This window comes from Amyelois transitella, chromosome 26, assembly GCF_032362555.1.
Source record: "Amyelois transitella isolate CPQ chromosome 26, ilAmyTran1.1, whole genome shotgun sequence".
Lineage (NCBI taxonomy): Eukaryota > Metazoa > Arthropoda > Insecta > Lepidoptera > Pyralidae > Amyelois > Amyelois transitella.
The window spans coordinates 3,910,944-3,930,383 of NC_083529.1; the positions used below are offsets into that span (position 1 = coordinate 3,910,944).

Sequence of the window (19,440 nt, forward strand, 5' to 3'; positions counted from 1 at the left end):
AAAATTTGCAAACAAAAAAGTTTCTTATACTTATGGGAGCTCACTTAAATACTTCTTCTTCCTGGCTTATTAGTCCCGGTTGCATCCTTATCACTCAGGAAAGAGTCTGCGGCCTTTGACCACGGATCCCAGATTGGGTGGGTCAAGTTTTTACACGAAGCGACTTCCTTCTGAACTCTGCAACCTTTGCAGGGGAACCTAACTCGTATTTTATCGATCATGGTTACACATCCACTTGTCTGAATGTGCAGGTTTCCACACGATGGTTTCCCTCACCGTAAGAGCATGGGTTAGTATTCAAACTAATAAATAACTTCGAAAATATCATTGGTGCATGGCCTGGGTGGGATTCGAACCAGTATTTTTTGGGCCACACGCATTTCAACCGGTCGGTTTGCCGATTATATAATTTAAAATATAAATATACTATACAATAAAAAGTATTTGTTAAAATATATAATATAATCTGTAGAAAATTCTATTGTCAAACTATCACGGTTCATGAGTTGCAGCCTGGCAACAGACAAACACACAACAAGGTCTGACTCAAATGGTTTTATTATAATGTACCTACCTACTAATTTCAGTTTGCGTCAAAAGTGATGATAAAAATTCTTTTGTAAATAATACAAAGGTAAATGATAACAACTTTTTGTTTGCTTTCAATTTTTAAAGCAACCATTAGCTAGTCAAAGTTTATAACTAGAATTCTACCTGCGAGATATAGTATAATATAAGTCCGCTTTCTATACATATAATAAAACAGTAAAAATATTTTGTCTGTACATTTAGTATTTTTCACTGAAATAGATAGGACACTTAAAATGAAAAATAATAGATAGGACACTTAAAATAAAATAGAAAGCAAAATTTTTTTTTTGTCATTACTTGTCTGTTTGTCTGTATGTATGATCACGATTATCTCCAAAAGTACTGTGCTTTGTTTTAACTCAGAAAAACATTTAAAGTTTGTTTCATCAAAATCGGTTCACTAAAAAAAAGTTATCGACATTTGAATGAACTCAAGGCATGAGTTTGCCTGCAAATAAGTTACGAAATTTTAAATTCGAAGTCATTTATCATTATGCGACAGCATTATACCTACAACATATAAATATAAGTGAAAGGCGACTAAGAGATAGGCTTACAAACTTTGGATTCTTTTTTAGGCAATGGGCGAGCAATCTATCACTATTTGAATCTCAATTCTATAATTAAGCCAAATAGCTGAACGTGGCCATTCAGTCTTTTCAAGCCTGTTGGCTCTGTCTACCCCGCAAGGAAATAGACGTGACCATACATATGTATGTAGTCTACTAGTAGATGTTACCAAAAAGAAGGACTCTACAAAAAGAAGTGAGATGCCATCAAAAACATCCTGTAAAAAAACCCAAGACTCGCAGCTCAGTCTTTCTACCGTAAAAAGTTGTGAGACCCATGTAATACCAAGTCGGTTAATCTATGTAGCGTCTACTTAAAGGGCCTTCTGAAGTTATTATCATGCCAATATTAAAAATATTTTACGTTTCAAACAAATAGATCGGTCAATTACAATCGGTAAAGTGACCGGTTGAAATGCGTGTTATGTATAAGTTTGAATACTAACCCATGCTCTTACAGTGAGGGAAACCATCGTGTGAAAACCTGCATATTCAGGCAACTGGATACGTAAGGTAAGTTCTACAAAGTATGGAATTTTTGACGGCTCAGTCAAAATGTTATGAAAAATGTTTCAAACTACAGTGTAAACTCTATATAACGACACTGAAGGGACTGAACTTTATGGCGTTAAATGGAGAGAAGAAAAATCAGAATTAGAAAAAGAAAAAGTTTATTTGAATCTAGTATTAGTAGTTATGTGCATAAAAAAGATCGGTTTTCTTATACCTACTAGCTATTTTTACAGTTTTAAAGTTTGTGAGCATCTAAGAATATGATAACGTTGTAATCCATGACTCCTACTTATTAGTCATGGTCTACACGTCCAAGCAATCCCAATTTGTAAACAAAAGAACGAATTTCTTAAAAAGCTCTGTATGAATGATGCTGACAATCGAGTTGTTACGCTAGGATAATAAAGCGACAAAAAAACGTACACAGGTGCGCAGTTTTTATTAATCTTAGCAACTTAAGTTAATTATAATTACTCAATTGTGTCGTTATATAGAGTGGGTGTAATGCTATGTAGAGTGAATCATTGTATGGATTTTTCTTTTTGCTAGATACAGTCATTATTATCTATTTTTCTCAAAAACTTAGTTAAAAATCATGTCTATATTTTGTCCCCACTATGTCATATCAGGATGCAACCGGGACGAATAAGCTAGGAAGAAGAAGTATTTAAGTGGGGTCCCATATAAAAAACTTTTTGCTTGCAAATTTCTGTTCGGTATTGATTATATTCAATTATTAACATTAGAATTTACATATTAAATAAATACGTAAGTATGTATATTTTAAGTGAATACAGTTATATACAACTTAAATTATTTATTTACAATCGATTTTGTAACAGTAAGAATTTTATAATAACCATATTTAATTTTCAAAAATGTAGGTACTACTGAGAGTTGGTATTTTTTCGTCTTTATAAAATCGGGTCTTCATTAGTTGATTTCCTACACTTTGAACACTCATTTGTTGACAATAACGCTATTAAGAAATGTTATGTGATATTCAAATTATGATTGAGAAATTAAGAATTGCAAACGATTAAGAATGATGATAAGACTATACATTAACTATTTATAAAGTAACATGCAAGTAGATCAACAGTTCATCTGGAGAATACATGATGAAAAATATGCTTATTTGTGAATAACAACTTAAAAATAAATAAACATATACGGGACAGTTTTTATAAATTAAGTTAGTCTTGAAGTAAGTTCGAGATTTAAGTTACGGGATAGTTACTCAACGATACTAAATTTTAAAATAAATACTTATGTAGATAAACATTTAAGACCCAGGGCACATTCATCGAAGAAAATAACAAACTGGCCAAAAAAGGCATGCGTACTAACTTTACTGAATAAATAAGTTAGGAAAAAGTCAAAACTAGGCACCAACAAATAAAACATAAAAGACAAACAAAAATGTTCAAGGAAGGTCTGAAAATTATGAGTGGAATTCCTCAAAATCACTCACAATAATAAACCCGGTACTTCAGATGTAGATTTCATACATATATATCACGTCAATATCCCTTGCGTGGTAGGCAGAGCCAACAGTCTTGAAAAGACTGATAGGACACGTTCTGATATTTGGCTTAATGATAGTATTGAGATTCATATAGTGAAAGGTTGTAGGTTGCTAGCCCATCACCTTTAAGAAGAATCCCAAGTTTACAAGCCGATCCCGATAACCTATATAGGTACATTTCAGCTGATAAAAATTTTCATTCACATATGTATGAAGAAACTATAGATAGTGTACTATACTAGCGTAATTCGTTAAAGCGTTCAAAAATAAAAAAATGATGTAAGTTATTTCATGTTTTAGTTCGTTTGAATCATACCATTTTTTTATTGCAATTAGGTTTTTTTTTCTACCATTTCTTTGTGAAAAAACTATTATGCAAATCATATTACTAAAAATGTTCCATACAAATACGGCAACGGGGATCCGCTATCCCGCTCTGGAAGCAGGTAAGGAGTGATTAAGGGGCCTATATATACCTCGGCAAACCTGCAGCCAGAGCATTTCACAACCAACAGCGACCAGGCAAGGACCTATCTCGTGCGACGACCAGAGGCTCACAAATATATAAGAGATGAAGACCCAACATTTGATTAAACAGGTACGGAAAAATATTTCAAAATTAAAATATTATATTTATTTGGCGCCAAAAAAAAAATGTTGTAGTAGTTTTAGTTTTCAGTGATTTTATTAAGAAAGCGGAAAATTTTTATTCTTTTAAAAATGGGTGTGATTTAAATATTGTGATTTTATATTATAACTTTATGTATAATTATCCCTCAGTGTACCTAGTGCATTTCTTTTTGGTTCTCTACATTGTCAAATACTTCTATTTCTTACACCTTGTGTTCTGTAGTGGTTTGTTTTAAATTAATTTAATTTAATTTCAAAGAGCGCGAACGAGATGGCTTTTCTGGAAATTCATAACATGTCTTTTAATAACACAATTTTTTTGATATTTCAGACAGCACACACGTGCCCGCCCATCACACACGCAGCGGTGATCACTGACCGGCGCAGCAATTTCCAAGGGCACGCTGCGCAAGTACACAGTGTAGCAGATGTAGAGTAAGTTTCATTTGAGTTTAACCCCCTTCTTATTTTTTTTTTTTTAAATCTGAGACCTAAAAAAATTAAATCTGCCAGTTGACTATGTAAAAGAACTCCATATCATTGAATGCTATCTTAAAATTTATTTCAAAATCATCATAAACAAATTTGTAGCGAATTCTTGAATACAACCTTCCAAATTTAAACCCGTAAATAGTTACATAGTCTCCGAATAGTGTATACCACAGTGCCTTTCTGACTTGTGGACCTCCAAAGTAACCACGCTGGGTTAGAAAGGTACGGACTTAGGTAAAGGACTGATAAGACAAAACCAAAAGAAACTGGGTTCCGTTTACTATAATAGGCAAAAAAATCCCTATTGAGCTGTGAAGCACTTAATTTTTCGAGGAAATAGTAGCGATAAGGCCTGCCTTTGTACCGTCTGATTCTTTTGTGTTGTTATTGTATGTTTTACTCTAATGATGCAATAAAGTGTTTTATCTATCTGCCGTGTAGTTCCCAGCGCCAATATCAAAAGGAATAGGACCACTCCATCTATTTCCTATGGATGTGGTAAAAGGCGACCGCGTAATAGCTGAACGTGGTCTGTTAGTGTATAGACGTGATTATATGAATGAATGAATTTATCTATCTAATATTTTTGCAATAGATCGTGACTGTTTAATGGCTTATATCATGTAATAATCGATGATATTCTGTTTTCCAGAGCAGTACTCAAGGAACTGAAACTAAACTCTAAAATCCAGAACGCTAAACACAATGTGTTTGCGTATAGGATCTTAGTAGATGGAAAATTGCTTGAACACGACGACAACGACGGGGAGAGAAAAGCGGGCGGCAGGCTCCTGCATTACTTGAAGATACGGGATCTGCAGAATGTGGTCGTGGTCGTGACCAGATGGTAAGTCGAATTCATCGATTGATGCTGAAACGATCCGCTGAAAGATCTATTTTATAGGATAGAAGAAAAAAGTGTCTATATGAAATAGTAGTCTAAGTGAAATTGGAATTAATGCGAGATTTTTCACGTTGTCAAGATTTGTCCTGACTTTTATATTTTTGTTTCTCTTGGATTGTTCTCAAAGTTTGTGAGGAAGAGACTTATGTTCATAAATAGACACGCTGGTCGTGTAGTACCTACTACATACGTAGCGTGTAAAGACTTCCTTTGACTGCAATCACCATATAATGAAACCAATTCTGATAATAAATGTAAGGCAGGCAGACATCTTGAAACCCTTGGGTTTATTTAACTAAAATTGTTATTCTATTCTCAGGTTTGGCGGCATTATGCTTGGCGCAGACAGGTTCAAGCATTACACAGAAGCAGCCAAGCAGGCCGTAGAGAGCGCCGGCTTGGACCGCCCCTCTGCGCCCAAGTTGACCAGCAAGTCACGGCGACGTTAGGGCGCTCGGATTACGATTACCAGCTTTGTATTTACAATTGTACATTCATACTATCACGCTTGTTTCCCATTGCGGTAGACTGACACCAAAGTTGTTTTATAATGTAGCTGAAGGGTTTCCAATTGCTTCGCTCCCTACAGACCTCTCCACACTCATTACTGTTTTCATGCAAATTCGGATTACGGGTACCTACTCCCAAAATCTTTCTTTGTAGAGACAAATCAGTCATTCGTCATTGCAAGAATTTTCCTACCTACCTAATTGTCTATCTACAGTTTATCATGTGGGACATTATTTTATAAGTAATTAGACCTAAGTGCTAGACCAAAGGCTAAAACATAGCTTATCTGAACTAATCGTCACCCTGTGAACTTCCTTATGAAAAATACAGGTTACAGATAAGTTGAGTATAAGACTGAGTTTGCCACAATTAAATTTAGTAGCACTCTGTACATATATAGTTCATCATTATGCGATATTAGTTTGTAATGTCTTATTTTCTTTGTAAAAGTTTCTTGTCTAGTATAAGTTTTGAACTTTTCACTCTGCAGTATTTGTCTTCTAAATATAACTTGTTTCTTATGATATACATGATTTTTATTTTAACATTGGACTAGAGAAGTTTATAATTTTAAACGATCCAAATCGTCATACATATTGCCAAGTATGAAAACACAGCAAACAGTTGCACAAGAAATGGGATACATACATACATACCATCACGCTGTCTCTCATTGGGGTAGGCAGAGACTATAGATTTCCGCTTGCTACGATCCTTATAGACTTCTCCCGCTTCCTCCACACTCATTACTCTTTTCATACATATTCGACGAATACGAGTACACGTAACATCTCCCTTTCTTAAGGCATTCGAACTTTGTTCCTTGAAATGAAAAAAATGGGATGGATGTTTTTTACACGAGTTACACCTCCTACCTCCGCAACCTTTACTTTCCTGTTTCTGATGCCATGGATTATTTGGTGGGATTTTGTTCTGTAACTGAAATCAATACATATACAATTATACGCTACGATCCTTATAGACTTCTCCCGCTTCCTCCACGCTCATTACTCTTTTGATACATATTCGACAAGTACGGTACACCTAACATTTTCCTTTTTTAAGGCATTCGAAATTTGTTGTTTAAAATGAAAATAATGGGATGCAAGTTTTTACACGATTTACACCTCCTACCTCTGCAACCTTTACTTTCCTGTTTTTGATGCCATGGAATATTTGGTGGGATTTTGTTCTATAACTGAAATCAATACATCAATCAACATATATTTAAAACCTTAATAAAACGGTAGTAAAAGTGTGTCTGTAAATTAAATTTAGGTAAATTAAAAGAAAGATGCCTTATGTTTTCCGGCACTTTAGAATATTGCTACTCCATCTTTCCCGTAGATGCCGTAAAAGCCACTAAGGACGGGGCTAAACAAGCTTGGGATTCTTCTCGTAGGCGATGGGGAACCTCATTTACCCCACTAATTCAATTTTAATACCATTAGTAAGCCAAACAGCTGAACGTGGCCTTTCAGTCTTTTCAATCTTTACAAGTACAGGACGGATTTTGATATAAATTTAGATAGACATAAAAATGCTAGCCCGTCGTCTTGCAGGTAGAATTCTAGTTATAAACTTTGACTAGCTAATGGTTGCTTTAAAATTGAAAGCATACAAAAAGTTGTTATCATTTACCTTTGTATTATTTACAAAAGAATTTTAATCATAACCATTGACTCATACTGAAATTAGTAGTTACCTGTATTTTAAGACCGTAATAAAACCTACCTGACCTTTATCTATTTATAAAAAAAAAACGGCACGGCCGTACCATCCTTTTCTCGTAGCAATTCAGGCTTTTTTCGATCCCCCTTTAACTTCGTTATGATAAAACAAGAAGCCTAAATTTTATCAGTAACTAATCAGGCATTATATATTTCAGTCAGTTTGAACCTGTAGTTTAAGAATGACAACTTGTTAAAGTTTATGAACTTTGTCACTGACTGACTGACTTACCCATCATCAAGTCCAAGGCACTGCTAGCAGACATAGAAGCTTCAAATTTAGAATATAAATAGAGTTTAGTAAATGGTAAAATAGTCGATGGAATGAAAAACACATCTTGAAGTACGAAAATCTAAGAAATAAATATAATATAATATAAATCCGCTTTCTATACATATAATAAAACAGTAAAAATATTTTGTCTTTACATTTAGTATTTTTGACTGAAATAGAGATAGGACACTTAAAATGAATAATAGAAAGCAAAAATCAGTTCACTAAAAAAAATTATCGACATTTGAATTAACTCAAGGCATGAGTTTGCCTGCAAATACTCGTAAGTTACGAAATTTAAAATTGGAAGTCTTTTATCATTATACGACAGCATTATACCTATAACATATAAATATGTATAAGTGAAAAGCGACTAAGAGATGGGCTTACAAACTTGGGGTTCTATTTTAGGCGATGGGCGACCAACCTATGATAGAATTGAGAATCAAATCACTATTTGATTTTCAATTCTATCATTAAGCCAAATAGCTGAACGTGGCCATTCAGTCTTTTCAAGCCTGTTGGCTCTGTCTACCACGCAAGGGATATAGACGTGACCATATGTATGTAGTCTACTTTAATTTCGACACCACCGCAACGGCCTCGATGATCCAGTGGTTAGCCCGTGAGACAGTGAAGTTGACGGTCCAAGTTCGAGCCACAACAAAAACAAAATATTATTTTTATTAATAACTAGCTATTGCCCGTGACTTCGTCCGCGTAAATTAGGTTTAAAGATATTTATTTGACTCACAAAGAATTAAATTCACTTACAATGAGCCTTAATCTAATACAAAATAATAGTAAACAAGTAACGCGTTCAAGCGGTGTTAAATTTTTAAATAAACACAGTTGTCACAACAATAATTTTAAGCTTGTTCGTAGACATGTTTTTTTAATCTTTCTGTGAACAAAGTCAAAGATTTGCATTCTTTCAGTTCATTTGGCAGTCTGTTGTACATTTGCGCCCCTTCATACAATATGTTTCTCTTACCGTAGTTGGTTCGGGGTGTGATTAGTTTTATTTTATTAGTATTTCTTAAATGGTGCTTATATGTTCGTTTACTGAAAGTAATTTGTGAGTGGATGTTTCCGTTTAGAATTTTTTCGACGAGAATGCACATTTTGTATGTATAAAGTTGTTTAAATTTTGAGTTGAATCTTAATCATACAGTCAGATACAGACAAAAAATGTAAAAAAAAGTTCTCTATCCGTTTCAGTCAAAATATTAAATGACTCATTAACTAAAATATTTTTACCGTTTTATTTTTATGTAGAACTTTTTATTTCTGTTTTTATAAATAAAATACTCAAACAACACAAAAAAATATTATTTATAAAAATATAATTTGTTTTTTACCAAAATATTTACTTAACTCTATTTATATTCTAAACTAGCGTCCCGCCCCGGCTTCGCACGGATGCACAGCCGATACTATATATATCTCTATTAGAACTAACTAAAGGACCGCCCGCAAAGCGGCTAAGTCTTGCTCCCTGCAAAAGTGTCACTTCTGCCTGCAGTCCCGGGCTGTGCAGCAGAAATCGTAATATTTTAATTTCACCACAACTTCAAAACCAAACGTCCAATTTAAATCATTCAAAGACCAAATATTATCTACATAAACTGTACTTATTGATGAAATTATTTATTTTGATAAGGATTAATAGCATGAGTAAAAAAAACGCGTTTAAATGTAGACAAAAAAAATTCAAGATTTTAAAATAAAAATGTGGTTGTTGTGCCTCACTCGACATAGATAGGTATAGTGTGTCGCGGACTTTTTTGTAGATATTTATAAGATCTACAATTAATTAGAACATTTTATGGTTCTATCTTTTGTAGTTTAGGCAGCGTACGCAAAATAAGTAACTTTTTGGTTGATTTTTTTCAGTCTGTGTCCGAAAAATCCTAATATATTACGGAACCCTATTTTTTTCCAAAATAAAATATAGTCTATGTTACTCGTGGATAATGTAGCTTTCGAATGGTGAAAGAATTTTTAAAATCGGTCCAGTAGTTTTTGAGCCTATTCATTACAACCAAACAAACAAACAAACAAAGTTTTCCTCTTTATAATATTAGTGTAGATTTGAAGCTTCTATGTCTGCTAGCAGTGCCTTGGACTTGATGATGGGTAAGTCAGTCAGTCAGTAAGTGACAAAATTCAGAAACTTTAACAAGTTGTCATTCTTAAACTACAGGTTCAAATTGACTGAAATTTTAAATATACCGTGTTTATATAATGCCTGATTAGTAACTGTTAAAATATAGGCTTCTTGTTTTATCTAATTTTAAAGCAACCATTAGCTAGTCAAAGTTTATAACTAGAATTCTACCTGCAAGACGACGGGCTAGCATTTTTATGTCTATCTTCGTACCTAAAAATTTATATCAAAATCCGTCCTGTACTTATAAAGATTGAAAAGACTGAAAGGCCACGTTCAGCTGTTTGGCTTACTAATGGTATTAAAATTGAATTAGTGGGGTGACTGAGGTTCCCCATCGCCTACGAGAAGAATCCCAAGCTTGTTTAGCCCCATCCTTAGTGGCTTTTACGACATCCACAGGAAAGATGGAGTAGCAATATTCTAAAGTGCCGGAAAACATAAGGCATCTTTCTTTTAATTTACAGACACACTTTTCCTACCGTTTTATTAAGGTTTTAAATATATGTTGATTGATGTATTGATTTCAGTTACAGAACAAAATCCCACCAAATAATCCATGGCATCAGAAACAGGAAAGTAAAGGTTGCGGAGGTAGGAGGTGTAACTCGTGTAAAAAACATCCATCCCATTTTTTTCATTTCAAAGAACAAAGTTCGAATGCCTTAAGAAAGGGAGATGTTACGTGTACTCGTATTCGTCGAATATGTATGAAAAGAGTAATGAGTGTGGAGGAAGCGGGAGAAGTCTATAAGGATCGTAGCAAGCGGAAATCTATAGTCTCTGCCTACCCCAATGAGAGACAGCGTGATGGTATGTATGTGTATCCCATTTCTTGTGCAAGTGTTTGATGTGTTTTCATACTTGGCAATATGTATGACGATTTGGATCGTTTACTAATTATAAACTTCTCTAGTCTAATGTTAAAATAAAAATCAAGTATATCATAAGAAACAAGTTATATTTAGAAGACAAATACTGCAGAGTGAAAAGTTAAAAACTTATACTAGACAAGAAACTTTTACAAAGAAAATAAGACATTACAAACTAATATCACATAATAATGAACTATATATGTACATACAGAGTGCTACTAAATTTAATTGTGGCAAACTCAGTCTTATACTCAACTTATCTGTAACCTGTATTTTCATAAGGAAGTTCACAGGGTGACGACTAGTTCAGATAAGCTATGTTTTAGCCTTTGGTCTAACACTTAGGTCTAATTACTTATAAAATAATGTCCCACATGATAAACTGTAGATAGACAATTAGGTAGGTAGGAAAATTCTTGCAATGACGAATGACTGATTTGTCTTTACAAAGAAAGATTTTGGAAGTACCCGTAATCCGAATTTGTATGAAAACAGTAATGAGTGTGGAGAGGTCTGTAGGGAGCAAAGCAACTGGAAACCCTTCAGCTACCTTATAAAACAACTTTGGTGTCAGTCTACCGCAATGGGAAACAAGCGTGATAGTATGAATGTACAATTGTAAATACAAAGCTGGTAATCGTAATCCGAGCGCCCTAACGTCGCCGTGACTTGCTGGTCAACTTGGGCGCAGTGGGGCGGTCCAAGCCGGCGCTCTCTACGGCCTGCTTGGCTGCTTCTGTGTAATGCTTGAACCTGTCTGCGCCAAGCATAATGCCGCCAAACCTGAGAATAGAATAACAATTTTAGTTAAATAAACTCTAGGGTTGCAAGATGTCTGCCTGCCTTACATTTATTATCAGAATCGGTTTCATTATATGGCGAATGCAGTCAATGGAAGTCTTTGTACGCTACTAACGGACTTTCCGTATGTAGTACTACATGACCAGCGGATCTATTTATGAACATAAGTCTCTTTCTCACAAACTTTGAGAACAATCCAAGCGAAACAAAAATAAAAAGACAGGACAAATCTTGACAACGTGAAAAATGTCACATTAATTCCAATTTTATGTAGACTACTACTTCATATAGACACCCGGTTTTTCTTTTATCCTATTAAAAATAGATCTATCATCGTATCATTTCAGCATCAATCGATGAATTCGACTTACCATCTGGTCACGACCACGACCACATTCTGCAGATCCCGTATCTTCAAGTAATGCAGGAGCCTGCCGCCCGCTTTTCTCTCCCCGTCGTTGTCGTCGTGTTCAAGCAATTTTCCATCTACTAAGATCCTATACGCAAACACATTGTGTTTAGCGTTCTGGATTTTAGAGTTCAGTTTCAGTTCCTTGAGTACTGCTCTGGAAAACAGAATATCATCGATTATTACATGATATAAGCCATTAAACAGTCAAGATATATTGCAAAAATATTAGATAGATAAATTCATTCATTCATATGTATAATCACGTCTATATCCCTTGCGGGCTAGACAGATTAGTCTTAAAAGAATTAAGAAAGACTAACAGACCACGTTCAGCTATTCCTTAGTCGCCTTTTACGACATCTATAGAAAAGAGATGGAGTGGTCCTATTCCTTCTAATATTGGCGCTGGCGCTGGGAACTACACGGCAGATAGATAAAACACTTTATTGCATCGTTAGAGTAAAACATACAATAGCAACACAAAAGAAACAGAAAGTAAAAACAGGCCTTATCGCTACCTCAAAAAATTAAGTGCTTTACAGCTCAATAGGGATTATATAGCCAATTATAATAGACAGAACCCATTTTTTTTCTTTTGTCTTATCAGTCCTTTACCTAAGTCCGTACCTTTCTAACCCAAAGTGGTTACTTTGGAGGTCCACAAGTCAGAAAGGCACTGTGGTATGTATACCACAGTGCCTTTCTATAGTGTACTATTCGGAGACTGTACCTATTTAAGGGTTTAAATTTGGAAGGTTGTATTCAAGGATTCGCTACAAATTTGTTTATGATGATTTTGAAATACGGAATTCTTTCACATTAAACGGGAAAATTTATTTTATTAGCTCTCAAACTAAAAAATAAATAAAAAGGGGTTAAACTTAAATGAAACTTACTCTACATCTGCTACACTGTGTACTTGCGCAGCGTGCCCTTGGAAATTGCTGCGCCGGTCAGTGATCACCGCTGCGTGTGTGATGGGCGGGCACGTGTGTGCTGTCTGAAATATCAAAAAAATTGTGTTATTAAAAGACATTATGAATTTTCAGAGAAGCTTCCTCGTTCGCGCTCTTTGAAATTAAATGTAATTTACTTATTTATATAATAATTTTCTGTCCAAACTAATAATAAGAATGCGAAAGTAAGTTTGTTACCTCTTTACACGTTATCTAGGTACTCAATCAGTTTATCGTATAAATAAGAGTCTGGAGGTCATGAGTCATCTTCTATCCCGGTAAAGACTATAGTAGCCGTGGGATTTGCAAAAACCTGGAAGTATTCTTTATTAGTTGGCGTAAAATTAGGGCCGGTGAAGCTACGGGTAAAAGTTAGTGTAAATATAAAGATCATAATTACCGCGGCGTCACCACCATTGCATTTAGTGGGTTTCTTTGTAGTCGTGCGCTTCTCAGATTTGCGTTCGAGCACGCGCACGATTTCCCGAATTTTCTCAGCCCACTGGTATATAGTGGCCCCACCGGCGTTTTGCCTGAAATTAATTGTGAGATTATAGTGTGTGGCTGGAAACATTGTTTTCATAAAAAAAAATACATTCAAGTTGAACACGCAGACTGACATTAGTTTTTTTAGTAATTTCACAAAACACTTAAACTTCTAGTAAGTTGCTTTAAAATATTAAATTCATTCAAACAGTTAATCAAATATTTAAGATTATTATATATATAGATATTATATAGATATTAATACAGTGGATGTAACGAAAAGTACTTACAATGAAACTTGATCCAAGGCCTCATGCAGCGCTTCCTTGCTCTTCCTGTCCATCCATGGCGCCGACAGCTCATACTTCGCAGACGCCTGGTCCGGGTAATTGGGCGGCATTGTCACATACAGTAACACTTCTCTTTTCTCCGCTATTCTGACGCAGAAAGATTTTGCGCTGTCACTTTCTACGATCCAGTCGTCACCGTAAATGGATGCCAGAGCGCCAATTTCTTCAGCCTGGGAAAGGAAATAACAAATAAGATTTATATATGAGTTACATATTAATTATTTTTTAAATAATTGTAGGGGACAATGGAAGAAAGAAATGTTAAGGTATAACAGGGCGACAAACCACTACAGAACACAAGGTGAAAGAAATAGAAGTATTAGACAATGTAGAGAACCAAAAAGAAATGCACTAGGTACACTGAGGGATAATTATACATAAAGTTATAATTTAAAATCACAATATTTAAGTCACACCAATTTTTAAAAGAATAAAATCTTTCCGCTTTCTAAATAAAATCACTGAAAACTAAAACTATTACAACATTGTTTTTGGCGCCAAATAAATATAATATTTTAATTTTGAAATATTTTTCCGTACTTGTTTAATCAAATTTTGGGTCTCCATCTCTTCTATATTTGTGAGTTCTGATCGTCGCACGAGGTAGGTCCTTGCCTGGTCGCTGTTGGTTGTGAAATGCTCTAGCTGCAGGTTTGCCGAGGTATATATAGGCCCCTTAATCACTTCTTACCTGCTTCCAGAGCGGGATAGCGGGTCCCCGTTGCCGTATTTGTATAGAACATTTTTAGTAATAAAGAAATGGTAGAAAAAAATCCTAATTGCATTTTTATTGTAATGGTATGATGCAAACAAACTAAAACATGAAATAGCTTACATCATTTTTTTATTTATGAATGCTTTAATGAATTACGCTAGGATAGTACACTATCTATAGTTTCTTCGTACATATGTGAATGAAAATTATTGTCAGCTGAAATGTATATAGGTTATCGGGAAAGGCTTGTAAACTTAGTTTTCTTCTTAAAGGTGATGGGCTAACAACCTACTACCTATCACTATATGAATCTCAATACTATCATTAAGCCAAATATCAGAACGTGGCCTATCAGTCTTTTCAAGACTGTTGGCTCTGTCTACCACGCAAGGGATATTGACGTGATATGTACCTATGTATGAAATCTATATCTGAAGTACCGGGTTTATTATTGTGAGTGATTTTGAGGAATTCCACTCATAATTTTCAGTGGAATCCTTGAAAATTTTTGTTTGTCTTTTATGTTTTATTTGTTGGTGCCTAGTTTTGATTTTTACCTAACTTATTTATTCAGTAAAGTTAGTACGCATGCCTTTTTTTGGTCAGTTTGTTTTTTTTTTCGATGAATGTGCCCTGGGTCTTATAAATCTTTATCTACATAAGTATTTATTTTTAATCTTATAATCCAAATCTTGAACTTACTTCGAGACTAACTCAATCTGTGAAAACTGTCCCATATAGGTATGTTTATTTATTTTTGTTATCCACAAAAAAGCATATTTTTCATCATGTAGGTATTCTCCAGATGAACTGTTGATCTACTTGGGTGTAACGTAAATAATTAATGCATAGTCTTATCATCATTCTTAATCGTTTGCAATTCTTAATTTCTCAATCATAATTTGTATATCACATAACATTTCTTAATAGCGTTATTTATTGTCAACAAATGAGTGTTCAAAGTGTAAGAAATTAACTAATGAAGACCCGATTTTATAAAGACGACGAGAAGATACTTACCCACAGTACATTACATTTACATTTTATGCACATTTTTGAAAATAAAATGTGGTAGGTAATTATAAAATCCTTACCTTTACAAAATCGATTGTCAATAAATAATTTAATTTTTATATACCTGTATACACTTAATATATACGCAAAATATGTAAGTACGTATTTATTTAGTATGTAAATTCGAATATAAATAATTGAATAAAATCAATATCGAACAGAAATTTGCAAACATGAAAGTTTCTTATATAGGAGCCCACTTAAATACTTCTTCTTCCTAGCTTATTCGTCCCGGTTGCATCCTTATCATTCTGGAGATGAGTCCGGGGCCTTTGACCACGGATCCCAGATTGGGTGGGTCAAGTTTTTACACGAAGCGACTTCCTTCTGAACTCTGCAACCTTTGCAGGGGAACCTAACTCGTATTTTATCGATCATGGTTACACATCCACTTGTCTGAATGTGCAGGTTTCCACACGATGGTTTCCCTCACCGTAAGAGCATGGGTTAGTATTCAAACTAATAAATAACTTTGAAAATAATCATTGGTGGGTGGGATTCGAACCTGTACTTTTTGGGCCACACGCATTTCAACCGGTCACTTTACCGATTATACAGGGTGACTTTTAAGTCAACTGCATAAATTTAACTGTTAAGTCTACTGATCTAAAGGATATTTAAAAACGTTAGAAGAAACGTCAAACAGCTCAGAAGCATGGGTATAGTCTATGTTTAAAAGGATGCAGTTGTTTTAAATGTCACCCTGTATAATTTAAAATATAAATATACTATACAATACAAAGTATTTGTTGGAATATACCATCTGTAGAATATTATATATATAGAATAGTATGTAAACTATCACGGTTCATGAGAAGCCGCCTGGCAACAGACAAACACACAACAAGCTCTGACTCAAATGGTTTTATTATAATGTACCTACCTAGGTACTAATTTCAGTTTGCGTCAAAGGTGACGATAAAAATTCTTTTGTAAATAATACAAAGGTAAATGATAACAACTTTTTGTTTGCTTTCAATTTTTAAAGCAACAATTAGATAGTCAAAGTTTATTATAACTAGAATTCTACCTGCGAGGCGACGGGCTAGCAACCAGTCACTATATGAATCACTCAATACCATCATTCAGCCAAATATCAGAACGTGGTCTATCAGTCTTTTCAAGAATGTTGGCTCTGTCTACCACGCAAGGGATATTGACGTAATGTGTAATATGTATGAATAAAATCTATATCTGAAGTACCGGGTTTATTATTATTTTGAGGCATTCCACTCATAATATTCAGTGGAATCCTTAAACATTTTTGTCCTACATTTCGGTACCATCTACTTCTAACGAATTATCTTAAAGGCTTTGTCTTATTTCTTAAATTAATTAATTTATTATATATAGCGGATTTATATTATTATATATTATATTTATTTCTTAGATTTTCGTACTTCAAGATGTGTTTTTCATTCCGTCGACCATTTCATAAGTAATAATGTGGTTCACTTTCATGGGCTAAACACACCTTTACCCACCCTATAACCAACCCTTACCCACCCTATACCCTCGTTACGTTCCGTTATGCCTCATATAGTAGGTACACCATTTTTTTTCTATTATACAGTAATAATTATTAATTAACTGCAAATGTAACCTCGTTATCTTATACATTTATATAAGATTACAAAGTTATTCATGCAGTTGGTGTATTTAGAAAACTGGACCGAAATTACAAAATATTTAGGTGTTCCCATGACTTAGACACCCAACTCTATTTGTATTCTAAATTTGAAGCTTCTAGGTCTGCTAGAAGGGCCTTGGATTTTTGAAGATGGGCGAGTCAGTCAGTCAGTGAGTGACCTAATTCAGAAACTTTAACAAGTTGTCATTCTTAAACAACTGGTTCAAATTGACTGAAATTTTAAATTATTTTGTAAATAATACAAAGGTAAATGATAACAACTTTTTGTATGCTTTCAATTTTTAATGCAGCCATTAGCTAGTCTAGCACTTTTGTATCTTAGTTCCATTAGAAAGCCATACATCTTCATGTGGCCCTGCAGTTTCCTTGCACGCAATGGTTGACTGGAAGAAATTGCATTAGCGATAAGTCCGCCTTTGTACCATCTCTGCCTGTTGGTAAGTAAGTACCTACCTATCTAATTTGCGTGTCTGAGTACGTAAGTAGGTAGATACTAATTAGGTTTACGTATTAGTTAATTAATGAACGTTTTAGAAATTATTTTTACACATCTGTCACCATTCATCATTAAATAAGTAGGTATTATGAACGAAAGCAACAAAATATATTCCTATCTAGAAGTCATCGTGTCCTTGGAAAAAGTTCTAATAACAGAACGGCACGGAACGGAATCAGCGGCGGAAGAATTAAACAATATGGTAATTTATTAGCAGAATTACTACAAAAAAAACCATTTTCACCACGGTTTTAACCAATTATTTTAAATTTAAACTGTCAGGTGATGGATTTGAAATCTATCAGTATTTGAATCTTAATTCCATCACTAAGCTATGACGAGACTGTCGGCTATGTCTACCCCGTAAAAGATAAATACCTACGTGATTGTATCTATAACCATCTGCCTACAGCTTCGCTTGTATGTTTTTATTTGTGCCTTTATTACCTTTTGAAGTTACATCTAGATTAACAAACATAGTCAAAACTTCTCAGTAAAATAAAATAAATAATAAAATATATGTAAGTACTTATAGGTAATAATATTATGAAATCAATACCTACTAAAATTATCAGCACAGAGTCCTAAGTTGTATATTATGTAAATTCAGCTGTGCAATTTCAAAACCGAGCAAGGGGCATTTATTGAAAATACCCAACGTGTTAGATTGGTAATAGGTACCTACCGAAATGGAGAATTCTCCAAGAGATAACAAACAATAAAATCCTTTAAAAAAATCATACCTACTTAAACAGAAATTTATTTTACGTCACGTCACGTCACGTCGGGGTCACCAGTTGTAGTGTAGTGGTCTGTGGGTATGCCGGAATAAAAACAAGTGCCTATATCCACGCAAATACACTTTAATGGACACACGTACAGTTTATAGAAATACAGAAGGAGCACAGAGAAAAGAAAGATAGTCCAAGCAAAACACAAGAAGCAGGGATAGAAAGTTCCAAAACACAAAACAAGCAAATTAGCGATTCACGTAAGACGCGATACAATGGCAAGCGACGTGAGGTCTGCGGTGCATAGGTGAATCATAACTAGTAAGGTATCGGCCGGCCGGCCGTGTCCGGCGCATCGTAGGTACTCGTAGCTATACAGCTATGATGCGTTATCCTTGCATTAGTTTGCCGCCCGGCTTTGCGTGTCGATTATATTTTGTAAATGTGTAAATATAAATTAGGTAATATATAAGTTGTAAATAATATGTAATTAGAAAATATTATTAAATACTATAAATTATATTAATATATAGGTAATTATTATATAAATAATGATAAATAGAAATAGGTTCCCTACAAAGAAGATTTGATGAGTCATGGAATGGTGTCAAAATTATGCCTTTAATTTTACATTACTCACCAATATTAAAGTTGACGATCTTGTAACCAGGGCAAAACAAGCATGACTTGAAACATGACAAGCATTCTTATGATGCGATATTGATTTGTATTATTTTCTCTTTAGAAAACAAACCAAACTCATTTCAAAACTTGATCTTGTCACTTGTCCGCAAAACGTGCATGATTGAAAGAGATTTTTTTCATGTTATTGTTTCTTCGGGTCGTGTTACGGGTCTTCGCTCGAAATAGCATCTGTGACTCCTGAAGTTCATGTCAGAAATGTTTGCCGAAAATTATCAAAATTGGTCCAGTAGTTTTTGAGTGAAGGTACCTACTTACCTTCATTCAAACTTTCAGTAAT

General features: G+C 34.3%; 3 protein-coding genes across 4 annotated transcripts in view; 1 reads left to right on the plus strand and 2 right to left on the minus strand.

Moving 5' to 3' along the window:
* The window catches only part of LOC106131958 (chitin deacetylase 8), a 235,805-nt gene that overhangs the window by 114,109 nt on the left and 102,256 nt on the right, over positions 1-19,440 (minus strand). The gene's annotated exons all lie outside the window — the stretch shown is intronic.
* Positions 3,773-5,676, plus strand: LOC132903425 (protein IMPACT-like). The gene is made up of 4 exons (XM_060951727.1): positions 3,773-3,799; positions 4,163-4,266; positions 4,976-5,170; positions 5,547-5,676. The coding sequence occupies exons 1-4, from the start codon at positions 3,773-3,775 to the stop codon at positions 5,674-5,676; spliced, it is 456 nt and encodes a 151-aa protein (XP_060807710.1).
* Positions 10,965-18,856, minus strand: LOC106131954 (protein IMPACT-B). Of its 2 annotated transcripts, none has more exons than XM_060951838.1 (6): positions 18,471-18,856; positions 13,732-13,961; positions 13,356-13,488; positions 12,896-12,999; positions 11,959-12,153; positions 10,965-11,569 (listed from the first exon to the last, which is right to left on the minus strand). In XM_060951838.1, the coding sequence occupies exons 2-6, from the start codon at positions 13,839-13,841 to the stop codon at positions 11,440-11,442; spliced, it is 672 nt and encodes a 223-aa protein (XP_060807821.1). In that variant the 5' UTR covers positions 13,842-13,961; positions 18,471-18,856; the 3' UTR covers positions 10,965-11,439. The 2 variants fall into 2 exon arrangements, with proteins under 2 accessions (XP_060807821.1, XP_060807820.1); XM_060951837.1 differs by lacking the exon at positions 18,471-18,856 and adding an exon at positions 14,332-15,166.